Here is a 17,228-nt window from a genome sequence, read left to right on the forward strand (position 1 = left end):
AACTTAGTATTATGTAAATAAAAAAAGAAGAGAAAAAAATAGATATAGCAATTCTAGTTTTATTAAAATAATACATTTTTCATTAAACTTTTGGAATACTTTTTATAACTTTTTATAATTTTAATTATTTTATTAAGGCATAGAAGACAATAAATATATGTTCTGTTGATGACAAAGAAATTTAACCTTTTACTTTTAAGGAATGTTGTCATGGCACTTAGTTTGACATAGATGTTTACTAATTTAATGTAAAAATTGTAAGTAACTATTTTGAATAATTTGGTATATTTCAGACTCCGCTGAGATACACAACGACATTATTGCTTCCAGTTGTTATGGTGATTACATGTTTTATCTTTAAAAAGGTATTTTTACACAAATTATTATTTGTTTTTGGCATCAATATAAGGACTATAATAATGCAAATTGCTCAGAATTCCATGTTATTTTTAGGATGAACTCTTTCTCTCTCTAAAAGTTTGCTTTTTATTTAGATCTTTCATTATCGATCTTTTTATAAAAAGCCATAATAAAAGGTATTCTTATTTTTTCTTTCAAAAGATATATACCAGTCACCAACTGTATATCAAGGACTACATTAACATTGTAGGTACACCCGGACAAATAAAACGTGGCCACTCCTGTCTTGGAACTTACAATCCTGGATTATTGGGGGTGGGGGTGCAAACATGAAGCAAATAATCGCACAAATGTCTAAAGAATTAAAATTTTTATAGGTGTTATGAAAGAAAAGTCCATGAAAAGTCCAGTGACAACAATGTTAGTATCTTTCAAATATAAAGCACAGTGAAGTCTTGATCTATTTTGAGTGGGCCTGCATAGAAGAAATTTGTATAGCTAATTAAAAAATACTTTTCTACATGTTCACTGTTTTCATGACAGAAGAAAAGAACATCTCAATGAAAAAAATAATCTTTCAAATACCACTGGTAGGTTTTGTTGGTCTGGGTGGAGTTTATCTAAAAGCATGGTTAACACAGTGGGTTTTTTTTTTTTTTAGCAGTCTTGAGCCATCCTTATTTATATTATTTACAAACTATCAAGTCTTAAGCCAGTATGTATTTACTGTATACTTTTAAGCAGATAACAATAATGCGATTTCCCTACCACCATACCAGTTGTGTTCTTGTCGAAAGGAGTTTTCTGTATTTACAGTCAAATTGCATATCTTCTCTATGTAGTTTTAGTTGCCACACTTCTCACTCCTTTGTTTACACAGAGATGTGAGTAATTTAAGAATGAGAAGGGTATCTCCCTCAACATCTCTGTTGTTTCACCCTTGATCCAGTTCCCTGGGGACCACGTGGAAAGGGTCAGGATAAAGGAAACAAGGAAGAATGAGTAAAATGTGAGCAGGTTTACCGTCCTTTTGGCCCATGCTGGCTTAGAATGAAGATTTTCTCTACTGGCCTGTTTCTTTTCCATCAAGGCAAAATGTCGAGTTATTCTTCTAAGGCTCCACTTAGAGGGGCCAATGCATGAATTAACTATTCAGCGGAGAGTCAGCCAATGTGAGCGAAACTGATAGCTAGATCCACAACTGCTATATTTTAAAAAATTAAGATCCAAGACTTATAAATACATTACTAGTCTCCAGACACACCACAACCTGAACTATGCATGTGCACTAGCAGGGGCATGTGCTAGTCTGTGCTATAGCACATACACGCACACACACGTCCCTGCAGCCAGCCAAGTTTCATACACACACACGCGCATGCACACACACACATACAAACATCCCTACAGCTAGCCACGTTTCATACACACATACACAAATGTGCACACACACACACACACTCATTCCTGCAGCCAGCCAAGTTTCATAGACACACACACACACACACACACACACAAATCCCTGTAGCCGGCCAAGTTTCATAGACACACACACACACACTCTCTCTCTCTCTCTCTCTCTCATCCCTGCAGCCAGCCAAGTTTCACTCCTTCCTTTCTGCTTTCTTATAAACCCCTCAGTCTTTATTTGTCCTATTGTGGCTTATTTTTCACCCCAAGGATACTTCTGATGGTCATTTAGTTTTCAATGATGTGAAGTCACTTATTGGAAGGAGAAAAGGAAGGCATCTATAGTACGACCGTCCTGTTCCTGAGGACTCCCTTAAACATTAAAAAATACTTCTTTCCTTGGCGGAGTGTTTACATTAATGAATCAGAGCATTTTAAATATTGCAGTATTCCTTACAAAAGTTTCATTGATTTGATTCTATTCACAGACTGTTCGTGATATTTCGTGTGTTTTAGCTACAAACATTTATCTAAGGTAATTATATCATCGTTTTTAAAACATACAGTATTCCATTATTAAATAATTTACTTTAACATTAATTTTTCAAATGAATCTGCATTAAACTTTAGTATTATGATTAAGAAAGGAGATATGAACCAAACTTAAATGTTTCCTTAAAAATATTATTCTTACAGATTTCTTATATGTATTTGGACTTGTTTTGGAGATATTTATATTTGTGAACTAACTCAAAGTTTAAATTGATAAATTATATCATTAGAATCTAAAGTCAGTAAGCTAAAGATTTATTTTTGGAATTCCTCCCTCCCTCCCTTCCTCCTTTCCTTCCTTCCTGCCTTCCGTCCTTCTCTCTCTCTCTGTCTTGTCTTGTCTTTCCTCTTCTCTTCTCTTCTCTTTTTTTCTTTTCTCTTTTCTTTTTTCTCTTTTCTTTTCTTTTCACAGAGTCTTGCTCTGTCACCCAGGCTGGAGTGCAGTGGCATGATCTCTGCTCACTGCAGCCTGGACATCCTGGGCTCAAGCGATCATCTCATCTCAGCTCTGCCAAGCAGCTGGGACTACAGGTGTGCATCACCATGCCCAGCTAATTTTTGTATTTTTTTGTAGAGAGAGGGTTTCACCATGTTGGTCAGGCTTTTCTTTTTCTTTCTTTTTTAACTTTCTCAGGGGGTATAATTATTTGTGTTCCTGAATATTTATGAATTTTCTTCTAAACTTATTGTTAAAACTATTTATTGTATAACATTTTTGGATGGTTTTAGTAATGTCAGTAACATAAGCAGATGCCAGCAAAATGTATCATATCAGTGACACGTAAGTAAATTGCTACAGGACTCAAGAAGTAAATTGTGAAGAAAATTTCCTTCTGAGGGAAATATGATCTCAAATGACATGTTTTTTAGTGTTCAACTTTTATTTTAGATGCAGGGGGCACATGTACAGGCTTGTTACATGGGTATATTGTACCCAGGTAGTGAGCATAGTACCTAATAGTAATTTTCAAGTTACATTTTATATTTGTAAGTAGAATATTTGATTTTATTTTGTGACTTCTACTTTATAGAATAGTTTTAGATTTATAGAAAAATTGTGAAGACAGTAGAAAGAATTTCCATGAACTCCATACTCCATGCTTGTATTTTTAATAAACAGCTGTGTATGGTTTTTAGAAGAGCTAGTTAGGCTCTTAGGTGCATCTGTTGAAACTGTTTCCAAAATAAAGGGGATAATAGACCCATTCTATATTGTTCCGGACAGATGGAGCCCAGGGAAATGTGTCTTGGCATTCTAAAAAGAATGAATGGAGAACCCTGGACACTGTTCCCATAAGGAGTGCATGAAGGGACTTGGGATATTTAATTGGATAATAGAAGATTGAAGGGTATGTGGCAACTGTCTTCATATATTGCAGAGGGTGTAATGTGGAAGCAACAGACTCGGAGGGGTCAGTGGATGGAAGATAATTACTCAGAATATGGAAGTCTTATGTATTGATTACATATTTGAAAGTGACAGGCCTGTTGTGTATGGGCAGAGGGTTCCGGGTTAAATCTCAAAAATAATAATAGCAGGGGCCAGTAGTAATATATTCTGAAAAACCAATGTATCAAAAAGAGAGGGAATACTCCCCTCTCTTAGATCTGCTCCCCTGGGTGCTGATTGTAAGTAGCTTTGTATGTTTTATTTTAGAAAACACATATAGAAACACAATATTTAAAAAAAATAGAATTGTAGTCTTCTTCTTATTCTGCAACTTGTTACTTGTATTTAATAGTGTGTCTTGGGCCTCTGCCTTGATCTTCATTATATTTTATAATGGTCTTAGGATTTTATTGTTGACCATCATGCGTGACTGCCTTTCCCATAGCAATGAAAGTTTAGATTATATATAACTTTTGTCATAAAAACCAATATTTTAAGGATTGAACATCCTGATTCGTGTATCTTGGTACACTTATTCTAAGTATTTCTATAGTATAAAATATGTGAATTTGGACTGCTGATTATGAGGCCTGCATATTTTAGAATTTGTTAAAACTGAGAAATTATAATGATGAGAGTGTCCATTTCTCTGCAACTCCACCAACATCGTTATCAAGCTTTTAATTTTTTCTGATAGGTAAAAACAATTCATTTTATTGTGTAAATTCTTTGTCAGTGGAGTTTTGCAGCTTTTCATGTGTTTGTTTACTATGTTTCTTTTTGACCTTTAAAAGTTGTTTTGTGGGTTTTTTTTTTTTTTTTTTTTTTGTCTCGCTGCTGTGTATGCAGTGGCACGATCTCGGCTCACTGCAACCTCTGCCTCTGGGGTTCAAGCAGTTCTCCTGCCCCAGCCTCTGGAGTAGCTGGGATAACAGGCACCCATCATCACACCCAGCTAACTTCTGTATTTTTAGTAGAGACGGGGTTTTGCCATGTTGGCCAGGCTGGTCTCGAACTCCTGACCTCAAGTGATCCAGCCACCTGGGCCTCCCAAAGTGCTGGGATTGCAGGCATGAGCCACCGTGCCAGCCATGTGTTATGTTTTTGCTTTTTCCATAGATGTAACATTTTGTCTTTTATGTGTATTACATAGTTTCTTCCAAGATATCAACTTATAGTTCATTTATGGTCTCTGCTTTGTAGAACTTCAAAATTTCTGTACAATCAGTTATATATTTTTTCTGGGTTCATATGTTGCTTAGAAACACTTCCCTACACCAAAAACATTAAAATATTTTTTCGTATTTTCTTTCCTAAGTTTCTATTTACATAAAGGTGATTTATTACTCTTGCATTAATTTTGTGCTATAGTGACATAGAGGAGTCTACCTTTCCCCCTGTAATGAGGTATTGTCCCAACACAGTATTGCATAAATCTTTTTCCCAAATGTCAGCTTTTATCATTTATCAATTCTCATTGTACTTGAGTCTGTTTTAGATTGTCTCTTATACTGATATTTTAGTTTATAGGAAAGCTGCTTTACTTTTTTTTTTTTTTTTTGCAACACGTTTTTATCTAGCCACGTTACCAAACTTTCTTTCTGGTTCTAATAGTTTTTCCATTGATGCTCTGGATTTTCTAGGCAAGTTATCATATAATCTACAAACAGTAATAACTTTTTAATATTTATACTTCTTTACTTTCTTGTCTTGTGTATTAGCTACAACTTCCAGAACAACTTTGAATTGCAGTGATGATGGGCTTGCCCTTATTTTGTTTCTGAGTCTAAAGCGAAGAATGCCTTTAGTGTCTCACTGTTCCATTTGCTGTTAGTATGTAATAGATAGCCTTTATTTCATTAAGAAAGTTTCCTTGGCTAGGCGCGGTGGCTCACACCTGTAATCCCAGCATTTTGGGAGGCCGAGGTGGGCAGATCATGAGGTCAGGAGATTGAGGCCATCCTGGCTAACATGGTGAAACCCCGTCTCTACTAAAAATAAAAAAAATTAGCTGGGCGTCATGGTGGGCACCTGTAGTCCCAGCTACTCGGGAGGCTGAGGCAGGAGAATGGCGTGAACCCGGGAGGCGGAGGTTTCAGTGAGCTGAGATTGCGCCACTGCACTCCAGCCTGGGCGACAGAATGAGACTCCATCTCAAAAAAAAAAAAAAAAAAAAAAAAGAAAGTTTCCTTTTGGTTCATATAAACCAGGATAATTTAAAAAATTAAATTAAAAATAGATGTTGAAAGTGTATAATGTGTGAATTGTAACTCAATAAAGCAGTAAAAAATGAATGTTAAATTTTTTAAAAATGGCTTTAAAAATATTTTGGGGATTATTATATATTTTTTCGCCTTATTAATAACTACACTTGTTTTTAAAATTTGGTAAGAATGCTTAACATGTGATCTACCCTCTTGACGATTTTTTAATTGTATAATACAGTATTGTGGACTATAAGTATAACATTCTATAGTTGATCTCTCGAACTTATTCATCTGGCTTAACTGAAACTATAAGCCTGTTGACTAGTATCTCTCCATTTCCCCTCATCTCAGCCCCTGGTGACACCATTGCACTCTTTCACTCTATGACTGACTATTTTAGATACCTCATGTAAGTGGAATTTTGCATTACATATCTTGTGGGATTGGCTTACTTCAGTTAGCATAAGGCCCTTCAGGTTCATCCATGCTGTCTCACACTGAAGAATTTCCTACTTTCTTTTTTAGGCTGAACAATATTCCATTGTTTATGTATATTGCATTTTCATTATTCATCTGTTGATGGGCATTTAGTCGGTTTCCACATCTTGACGACTATGAATAGCACTGCAGTGAACATGAGAGTGCTAGTATCTTGTTGAGATTTTGATTTCAACTGTTTTGGATAAATACCTAGAAGTGGGATTACTGGATTTTTTGGTAGTCCTACTTTTAATTTTTTAAATATTTTTTTGGTGAACCTCCATCCTGTATTCCATAGCAGGTGCACCATTTGAAATTCCACCTGTGCAGGGATTTCAATTTCTCTACATTCTTGCCAACACTTATTACCTTTTGTTTTTTGGATAATGTCTATCCTGACATGTACATTAGAGTTGTAATCTTTCTGCTGGTAGAAGGTCTTGCTTCAATGGTGATAGCTTCTGACTGATCAGGTGGCCGTGGAACTTTCTTAAAATAAGACAATGAAGTTTGTCACATTGACTGACTCTTCCTTTCGTGAAAACTTTCTCTGTAGCATACAATGCTGTTTGATAGCATTTTACCCACAGTAGAACTACTTTCAAAATTGGAGTCAGTCCTCTCAAACCCTGCCACGCTTTATCAACCAAGTTTATGTCATCTTCTGAATCCTTTGTTTTCATTTCCACAATGTTCACAGCATGTTCACCAGGAGTAGACTCCATCTCAAGAAACCACTCTCTTTGCTTATCCGTAAGAAGCAACTCCTCATCCATTCAAGTTTTTTCATGAGATTGCAGCAATTCAGTCACATCTTCAGGCTCTACTTCTAACTCTAGTTCTCTTGCTGTTTTCACCACATCTGCAGTGACTTCCTCTGCTGAAGTCTTGTACCCCTCAGAGTCGCCCATGAGGGTTGGAATCATTTTTAATGTTATATGAGAAGAAAGCATTCTAAGAAAATAACAGATAAAGTAGAAAATAAGTTGGAATCAACTGCTTCCCATCTCTTATTGATGTCAGTATTTTGACCTCCATCCATGAATCACAAATATCCTTAATGGCATCTAGAATGGTGAATCATTTCCAGAAGATTTTCAATTTACCCAAATCCATCAGAGGAATCACTGTCTATGACAGCTATAGCCTTATGAAACATATTTCTTAAATAACAAGACTTGAAAGGACTCCTTGATCCAGCCTGCTTTCCTGCAACCTTAATCTCCTTGTCCATCTCTATCAGAGCTCTTGGGTGACCAGCTGCATTGTCAATGAGCAATAATATTTTGAAAGGAATCTTTTTTTCTGGGAAGTAGGTCTCAAGAGTGGGTTTAAAATATTCAGTAAATCATGCTGTGACAGATGTGCTGTCATCCAGGCTTTGTTGTTCCATTTGTAGAGTAGAGGCAGAGTAGATTTAGCATAATTCTGAAAAAAGGCCTCAGGATTTTCAAAGTAGTAAATGAACACTGGCTTCAACCGAAAGTCACCAGCTGCATTAGTCCATAACAAGGTCATTCTTTTTCGGATTTTTCATAAAACCAGCTTTTGGTTTTATTCCTTATATTTGTGAAGGTTGTTCTCCATTTTATGAATCTCTGCTTATATTTTTATGTCCTTAGTTTCTCTTTTAGTGCACTTTTGTTGTTTTCCTGTGTTTAAAGTTCACATCATTTATTATCAATCATTATTGTGTCCTAGTAAATACATTTAAAGTTATAACTTTTTCTCTGAAGAAGACACACTGTATCCCATGATGTGTGTAGCATTACCATTAATGCTGATTTCTGTGTAGTCTGTGATTTGAGTTTTGATCAGTTAATCCAAAATCACTTAGAAGAATGTCTTAAAATGTCTAACTAGTTTTAGGCCGGGTGCGGTGGCTCATGCCTATAATCCCAGCACTTTGGGAGGCCAAGGCGGGTGGATCACGAGGTCAGGAGATCGAGACCATCCTGGCCAACACGGTGAAACCCCGTCTCCACTAAAAATACATGAATTAGCTGGGCGTGGTGGCACGCACCTGTAATCCCAGCTACTCGGGAGGTTGAGGCAGGAGAATCGCTGGAACCCAGGAGTCGGAGGTTGCAGTGAGCCAAGATTGCCACTGCACTCCAGCCTGTCAACAGAGTGAGGCTCGGTCTCAATAATAATAATAATAATTTTTAAAAATGTCTAACTAGTTTCTTGTTGTATATTTTGCCTTTAAAATTAACTTGCTATTTATTGAGATGGATGTTCAGTTTCAGTAAATGCTCTGTGAGGATTTTTTAAATGTTCATTTCTTATTTAGGGGAAGTTCAAATTTACATGTTGTATCATGTTATTAATAGTGCTATTCTAAATGGTCTAGTACATCAACTTATTTTTCTACTTTATCTGTTTTCTTAGAATGCTATCTTCACATACAACATTAAAAATGAATTTTTCAAAATTGTCTTGTGATTTTAATAGTGTTTGCTTTATGTAGATAGTGCTGTTGTTCATTGCATGATTATTATAGGATTGTACTTTTATTATAAAGGATATTCTTTGCTTTACTTAGTGGTTTTTGCTGTAAATTTTTCTTTGTATAAAATTAATATTGCCACATCTGCTTTCCTTTTTATGGATTTGCCTGGTTTACCTGTATTTATGCTTCTTTTTTTTTAACATTTTTGTGACATTTTGGTTTACGTATATTTCTCATTGTTGGATTTTTTCTATACAAATTCCTCTAATACTCATTTTCTAATTGGTGAATTTAACCCATTTTCATATTAACTGTGATAACTGCTGTGTTTGTACTTCTACCTGCCATCTGATTTTATGTTTTCTATTCATCGTGCTTTTCAAAAATTATTTTCTTGATACTTGCTGAATTGTTAGCTATATCCCATTTCTATATTTCCTGGTGGTTTCTCTTAAATTATTAGCAAATATATTCGTCTTGATATTAAGAATTCATCAGCATCTAAAACCTGTTACCAGCAACGATAGTAGCTAACACTTATTATTTCCTGTGTGTCTGACAGTATTTTAAGCTTCTTACCAGTATTAACTCAATAAATCCTCACAGTCACCTTGTGAGAAGGGAGTCAGTTATTCCCATTATTTGCAGATGAGGAAGTCAGTAAGAAGGTAAGTAATTTTCTGAAAGGCACACAGCTAGTGAGTAGTGGTGGCAGAATTCATACTCAGGCTCTGTACCTAGAGACCTGCTTGCTTCAGCGCTGAACTGTCGGAATATTTTTACTTGTCCCTGCCTACACACCCTCTCCTTCCAGGTTATGCTGAAATTTACTTTCTAAATTGTTGTCTTATCTGTTATGTTTTAAGAAGTCTCTAAACATTTACATTAAAGACACCAGCAATCTTTGGACTTGACTTCAAATTTTACTGATTTATTTTTCCTTGACATGTAGAATTGGCATGCTTTCTGGGTGCTTTCTTACCTGAAAAATGGCTTTATTTTGCCCTCATATTTGATTGATAGATTGGTTAATAGATATTTGTGGGTTTCATTCAACATTTTGTTGACATTGCTTCTTTGTGTTCTAGCATTGAGCATTACAGATGAAAATTCCTACATAGTTTTTCTCTCTGGAAATTCATAACGTTTGGAGGGGTGATGTGTGTGTGTTGTTGTTCTCTTATTCTTTCACTTTAGCCTCTCTTTTTTGAATTTCTGTTATTGCTTTTTATCATATTATCTATTTCTTTTCTTTCTGTGTTCTCAGAGAATATCATCACTGAGTCTTTAATATTTTCAACTTCAGCTGTGTACATTTTGCTCTTCAACTTTCTTTTGAGGCTTTAAATTAGGCAAATATATTTTTCTTAGAATTTCTGAAAACTCCTTTTCACTGGAGCTTATTTTAATTATATGGATGTATTATCCTCTTAAACTTCTGTGAAGACAATAATTGGAGTTTTCATTTGCATTAGCTGTTTCATGAGAGGTCAAGTTTTTTTGCTCATTTATTTTGATGTTTCCTTTTCATGATATTTGTGTCTTGGGATTTGGTTGTATATTCACATTTTTAATTAGCTACTTGATTTAAATAAAGTATCAGTAGTTACTTTTAGGGTTCTTGGTGATTAATAATTACTCACCTACCAGGCTTCTTCCTTGCATGCAGCTCACTACAGGAATCTGTTGTGCCTAGAAGATTTCGGGACAAGTGGGGAAACCCCACTCAGTTAACTGCATACACAGGGAAGGAGCTACGAGGGAGATAGAATAATTCAGACTCCACTATTACCTTAAGAGACCTTCCCCTGTCTTCGATTTAAAAAAAAAAAAAACTACTGCATACAAAGGGTAGGAGCTACAAGGGAGATAGAATAATTCGGACTCCACTACTACCTTAAGAGACCTTCCCCGACTTCTCTTTTAAAAAACCTATGGGTCTCTGTACCCCTGAACTTACTTCCCACACCTGTTTCTCTCTTCACCCCCAAAATCCATATTAGAATGCCCCTGCAGGCTATAAAGCCTTTCATAAAAGTAAAATACCCAGTCTTTTCAAGAGAACAATAAAATAGGCAGTCTCCTACCTCTTGTCTTACTCTAATATAAACTCCATGAAGATAAGTATTATTTCCATACTGTTCATGCTGCACAGCAGTTGCCCTTATCTGCAGGGCGACGCATCCCAAGACCCCCAATGGATGCTTGAAACTGCAGAGAGTAAAACATGTGATTGCCACCATCGGAACACATTTCTGTTCACGTCTTCCACCCACAGATTTAATGCCTTTTCCATCTTAACTAAGCACTTATCATGGACTGTGGCCATAACTTTTGCAGTTTTAGATGCAACAGCAAAACTAGCATTAATTTTTTCTTCTTCACAATTTCATGGATAGATTTGTTCTTACCGTAGATCTTAGCAACCTCAGCATATGATGTTTTTTCTTTTGAGAACTTTCACCTTTTCTCTTAAAGAAAGCACTTTACAGCTTCTCTTTGGCATATCTCAACTGTCAGCATCACTGCTCTTGAACTTTGGGGCCATTATTAAGTCAGAAAAGGGTTACTTGAAAACAAGCACTGAGATACCACCAGTGTCCATCTGATAACTGAGATGGTAACTACATGACTAACAGGCTGGTGACGTATACAGCATGGATATGCTGGACAAAGGGGTGAGTCATGTCCCAGGTAGGATGAAGCAGGGTGACTTGAGATTTCACTATTTGGTATGGTACACAATTTAAAACTTAGGAATGGTTTATTTCCTGGAACTTTTCATTTAATATTTTTGGACTGCAGTTGACCACAGGTAACTGAAACTGTGGAAAGTGAGGATCGGAGGATAAGCAGGGACTGTGGTATTCATTTCATTGCACAGTGCCTAGAATACAGTAGGTGTACTGTAAGTATTTTGTAAAGGGACAACTTTTCTGAAACTAAAAATATTTATGTTTTACCCAGTAATTTTTCTTCTGGAAATTTATGCTAAGGAAATATTCAGAGATGCTTACAAAGTTTTATGCATGAGTGTCCGTGTTATTTGTAATTGTGAAAAGTGAAAATAACTCAAAAGTTTAACAGTGGTCATCTAAAGTATTGTATACACTGTATATATAGGTTGAATAGAAGGTCATCCTATTCATTTATTCATAGAGGTACAACCTCCAGGGATCTGTGAAATCTATTTTGTCTTAACCAAAGAACAAATTTTTGACATATCTTGAATAGGATGACTATAAATTATGACTTTTAAATTGTTGTAATTTTTGTACTGTTATCTGATATTTTTATTTTTATGTATGTTCCTAAGTAGTTTAGAGATAGTCAGATTTTAAAAATCTAAGATCAAACAAATGAAGCTTATTTTTATGTATTCATAGTATAAAAGACCTTCAGTAAATAGAAAATATTTTTATTTTATTCTAGAAAACAGCTCCTTGAACACAGTGAGGTAAAGCTTTCATTTTAATCTCTGGTAGACTTGTGTATTAAATTCTAGTTTGAGGATAATTGACAAAGGTATAACCTTGCTGCTGATGCACCATCAGCAGTGAGTTGTTCAGCATTGGTGATAAATTTCTGCTGATCCTTCTCACTCTTTCATCTGCTCTTACTTTTGAATAGTAATAAGGATTTAAAAGCTAGAAGGCTGATTTATGACTATAGTACAGAATTAAATTAAATTGCATTCATTTAACAATAACAAGCATTTGATTTCTAGCCTGCTGAGCTAATCAGCTACAGTCCATTAGGGCAGGCACCCCTGGCCCTGTGACTGGTGGCCATCTGCCACCACGTAGATATGCTGGTCAGTCAGCGACAAGCTCAGAAGTGTTGAAGGATACAAAAGATACTAAAGTCATGTTCCTGCCCTTCAGTATGTGTCATTTTACAAAGGAGACAAATAAGACAACATTTTATATGGTGTAAAATTATTTTGTGGCATGAAAAGGAAAAGATCAATGTGGGCTGGAAATATTTCCTGTTTGATAGAACTTCAAGTGGGTCTTGAGGTAAAGGTCAAATTTACAGGAGTGGGTAACTGAATTTGAACTTAATAGAGATAGTTTATGACACATGTTGAGTATCCCTTATCCAAAATGTTTAGGACTAGAGGCGTTTCAGATTTCAGATTTTATTGAATTTTGGAATATTTACAATGTAGTTACTAGTTGAGCATTCCTAACCTGAAAATCCAAAATCCAAAATGCTTCAATGAGCATTTGTTTTAGCATAATCTTTGAACATCATATTTGTACTCAAAAGTTTCAGATTTTGGAGCATTGTAGATTTCAGATTTTTGGATCAGGGATGCATTAGTAACTTTGTCACTTTACAGTGAGGCCCACTGTGTTGGTCCTCCGCCTCCTCACTCCACCACCTGCTCTCCCTGGCTCCTCTGCCTGCTCCATTTTCTTGCCAACTGCACTTATTGCCTTACAGTAGACTATGTAATGGATTTATTTATTTGCTATGTCTATGTATTGTCTGTCTTTCATTACTAAATGTAGTTAAATGTAATACAAGGACAGAAATTGCTCACTGTTGTATCTGAAGCACCCAGAAGAGTACCTGGAACATAGTAGACATTTGATAAATTATTGTTGAATGAATACTGATAGGCTTATTACTAAGTTAGAAGATCTTTGTCTTAATGAATAATGTAGTTTTAATATACTTCATTAATTTAAAAATATGAAAAGTAGAAATGTGATTTTGTCTTATTTGTGTTTTTATAGCTGGCTTTTCACACATTGCAGTTGTTAGTGTTTACTGCCCTTGCCATTTTAATTATGAGGCTAAAGATGTTTTTGACACCGCACATGTGTGTTATGGCTTCCTTGATATGCTCTCGACAGGTAAGGGATTCATTCTTGTATAACAATACTATAAAAACTATAGCAGCTATACTTAGTAGTTACCGTGGCTTTGCTGACTAATTCAAAATATAAACACACTAAGTGTTTTTAACTTAAGTTAAATGATTTAAAATATTACTTCATGATTCACTATAAGCAAGAAAAGCAATTTCAGGTGGCTTTGAAAAGTATTTCTGGATTTTAATTGATATTTCTATAATAAGTGATTAGGCAAACATTTCCCCTCTGTTAATATCCTGTCCATGAACATAACCTTTTGGAGTTCAGGTTTGTGTAAGAGTGCCTGGAACGGTGGCTCACACCTGTAATCCCAGCACTTTGGGAGGCTGAGATGGGCAGATCACTTGAGGCCAGGAGTTCGAGACCAGCCCGGCCAACATGGTGAAACTCTATCTCTACTAAAAATACAAAAATTAGCCGGGTGTGGTGGCGAGTGCCTGTAATTCCAGCTACTTGGGAGGCTGAGGCAGGAGAATCGCTTGAACCTGGGAGGCAGAGGCTGCAGTCACCCAAGATCGCACCACAGCACTCTAACCTGGGTGACAGAGTGAGACTCTGTCTCAAAAAAAGAAAAAAAGAAAAAAAAGGAGTTTCCTGGTAGCTGGGCACAGTGGCTCACACCTGAAATCCCAGCACTTTGGAAGGCCAAGGTGGGCAGATCACTTGAGGTCAGGAGTTCAAGACCAGCCTGGCCAACATGGTGAAACCCTGTCTCTACTAAAATACAAAAATTAGCCAGGCATGGTGGTGTGTGCCTGTAATCCCAGCGACTCAGGAGGCTGAGGCAGGAATATTGCTTGAACCCGGGAAGTGGAGGTCGAAGGGAGCTGAGGTCGCACCACTGCATTACAGCCTGGGAGACAGAGTGAGACTCTGTCTCAAAAAAAAAAAAAAAAGAAAAAGAGTTTCCTGGTTCACCAAAAGTACCCTGAAATACTCATCCAATACCAGAGTAGATGCAGAGTAATTGCTCTAATATGGTCCTGTCTGGCTGGAAGAATCTATAAGAAATTCTGGGGTTCTATCACTGTTATCTAACATACAAAAGAACTAGATAAATTGCTAGAATATTGGGCCTAAGGTACTTCTACAAACACCTTACTTAGTTTTGATTATGAGTGTATAGCCTTAAAATATCATAATGCCTGTTTTCCTGAGAAGAATCTAGATATGTCATGCTAATAGGGCTTCCCTGTCTACTAACCATGTCCACAAAAGGCAGCCAAGGATGAAAGGATTTAGTTCTAAGATGTTTCACAGTTGTGATTTGTTTATTTTAATCCTTAGTAGTAAATTAGTACTAGAAGGATCAGGTATATCTTCCTTAATTCTTCCCAGGGGAGAGAAAGTTTCATTTTCACCTGGGCCCTGTAATGCCGACATATTCGTTGCTTTAGAAACAATCGGAGATGATAATTCTGTATACATGTGTGCTTCTGTCAAAGGGTAATTCACATTGGTTTGAGTAACAAGGTGAGAATTTATTGTTGACCCTACAGTACTCTTCATATAAGAACTAGAAATAAATGGTTTATTTCGTTTCAGCTCTTTGGCTGGCTTTTTCGCAGAGTTCGTTTTGAGAATGTTATCTTTGGCATCCTAACAGTGATGTCAATACAAGGTTATGCAAACCTCCGTAATCAATGGAGCATAATAGGAGAATTTAATAATTTGCCTCAGGAAGAACTTTTACAGTGGATCAAATACAATACCACATCAGGTATGTAGGTATTTGGTTATATGCTAGTTTTATACAAACATACTCACAGACATATTTGTGTATACTATATATAATTATTGTCATTTCTGATATATGTGTGTATGTGTGTACGGCAGATTTACAAATAGGCATTCATACTCTCACAGACTTTGAGCAGACTGTTGCAATGTCAATCAAACCCTTCCGAAAGGCAATTTTGCACCCCCTTTAAGCCCCTCCCAGATAATTATCAAAGAATTTAAATTAGCACCAGGAAATTAATGATTTTTCACAAGTTATGTCCTTTAACTCTCAGAGAGGATTATAGCTTTTAAACCATAACAATGACAAAGAAGTAAATCTTTAAAAATGAAATTTCACACCTTGTGCCAGGCTATAGCAGAAGATACTTTTGATGGTGGGGAGTTAACTGGCACCGCTTCTGTCACTGCAATCAGTGCTGTCTCCTCTAATTCTGTAAAACAAGTCGTCCGCAGAGGAGTTAAAATCTTGGATATTCTATTTTCTTCACTAAATCATCTCACAGAGATAGTATGCATCCTATTTTAAATACTCCAAAGTTTTCTTTTTAGCTTACCTTCTTTTCTTCCTGTCTTTATTCAGAACTACCTCAAGCAGATACATATTTTTAAGTATCTTTCCAGAGAATAAGTCTATAACATTTTCTGTAACTAAATTTGTAAATCAAAGATTATTTTTGATATTTAGAAACTTACTCTGGCACAAGTTCTTCACTATGATTTATTTAAATTTTCTTATGACTCCTGAGCTTATTTCCTTTTATTTCTTATTTGATAGCCACTTTTTTGCTAATTAACCTTCATTAAGGTAAATCTTTATAAGCTTTAAGTGAGATATTTGGTCTATAGCTTTCAAAGGGTGTAGGTGACAGTGCCTCATTAAACTGCCAAGCCAGTTTAATTAGAATTTTAAAAGTAATCCCCAACTGACTTTTTCCACATAGGAGCTTAAGGTAATCACTCCCTTTCTTTACTCTCCCTTGCCTCTCCCCAGTTATAGCTATTTTTTCCCAAGCTTTTAAAGATATCTACCCTTTTAATCTTTTCTTGTGTCTTTCTTTGTTCCAGTGTTTGTATTGGGCTCCTGACAGAGAGCCTACATTTGGCAACTTATCCTTCTAAGATAACTGCCACAAACCCCTGTCTCACTTTTAGATGCCTCTTCTTTGATCTTCTTTTCAATCTGTCTTATTCTCCTTTTAATTACTCTTACTATGAGTTATCTCATGGTTACCACATATTAAAAGCTATATGAAGTTTTGTAGTATTAGTGGAACTAGTGCTTATGTTGAGGTCTGCCATATACGGTTGCATAGTTTGTGCACTGCACAAAGGTGACCAATTGAGAGGATAAGTGAAAGCTTAAATCCAGCTTGTGGTCCACTCATCAAGCCATGTATAATGGGGCTCTGTCAAGTCAGGGGAATACCTTTTTCTAATCTGTGTAGTAGGCTAAATGGAGACTTCCATACGGTGATAGGAAAATATCTGATTTTTCCTTGTTATGCTCATTTTCTTCACAGCCAAAAAGACAGAAGGTGGAGTGGGAAGGTATTTCTTCCTCTCTGTCTGCCATAGATGACAACTCAGTGGGTCCAGCTCTTGCTGGACAGGTGTGCCTAGTTTTTTTTGGAAGACCCTGGCCCTGGGCTTTCAATTCTTCTTGCTCAGCATTTCCCAACCTTAGCACAGTTGACATTGAGGCTGTCCTGTGTATTACAAGAAATCCTTGGCCTCTATCTACAAGATGC

At 36.2% G+C, this 17,228-nt stretch overlaps 1 protein-coding gene and 1 long non-coding RNA gene across 3 annotated transcripts in view; one reads left to right on the forward strand and one right to left on the reverse strand.

Annotated features, from left to right (window-relative positions):
* Positions 1-17,228, forward strand: part of DPY19L2 (dpy-19 like 2) — a 125,380-nt gene that overhangs the window by 69,471 nt on the left and 38,681 nt on the right. Inside the window, exons 16-20 of one of the 2 annotated variants that reach the window (XM_055293438.2) lie at positions 294-365; positions 2,259-2,305; positions 12,284-12,308; positions 13,597-13,716; positions 15,283-15,457. In XM_055293438.2, coding sequence (XP_055149413.1) covers positions 294-365; positions 2,259-2,305; positions 12,284-12,308; positions 13,597-13,716; positions 15,283-15,457 — 439 coding nt within the window. The remainder of the gene's footprint in view (positions 1-293; positions 366-2,258; positions 2,306-12,283; positions 12,309-13,596; positions 13,717-15,282; positions 15,458-17,228) is intronic. The other variant, XM_055293439.2, reaches the window with a different exon arrangement.
* LOC129490046 (uncharacterized) overlaps positions 10,788-17,228 on the reverse strand; it is an 86,848-nt gene continuing 80,407 nt past the window's right edge. Inside the window, exons 2-3 of the long non-coding RNA XR_008660148.2 lie at positions 15,820-15,911; positions 10,788-11,062 (exon numbers count right to left, since the gene is read on the reverse strand). This is a non-coding gene — a long non-coding RNA (uncharacterized lncRNA). The remainder of the gene's footprint in view (positions 11,063-15,819; positions 15,912-17,228) is intronic.

The sequence above is a fragment of the Symphalangus syndactylus genome, chromosome 9 (assembly GCF_028878055.3).
Source record: "Symphalangus syndactylus isolate Jambi chromosome 9, NHGRI_mSymSyn1-v2.1_pri, whole genome shotgun sequence".
In the NCBI taxonomy this organism is placed as follows: Eukaryota; Metazoa; Chordata; class Mammalia; order Primates; family Hylobatidae; genus Symphalangus; species Symphalangus syndactylus.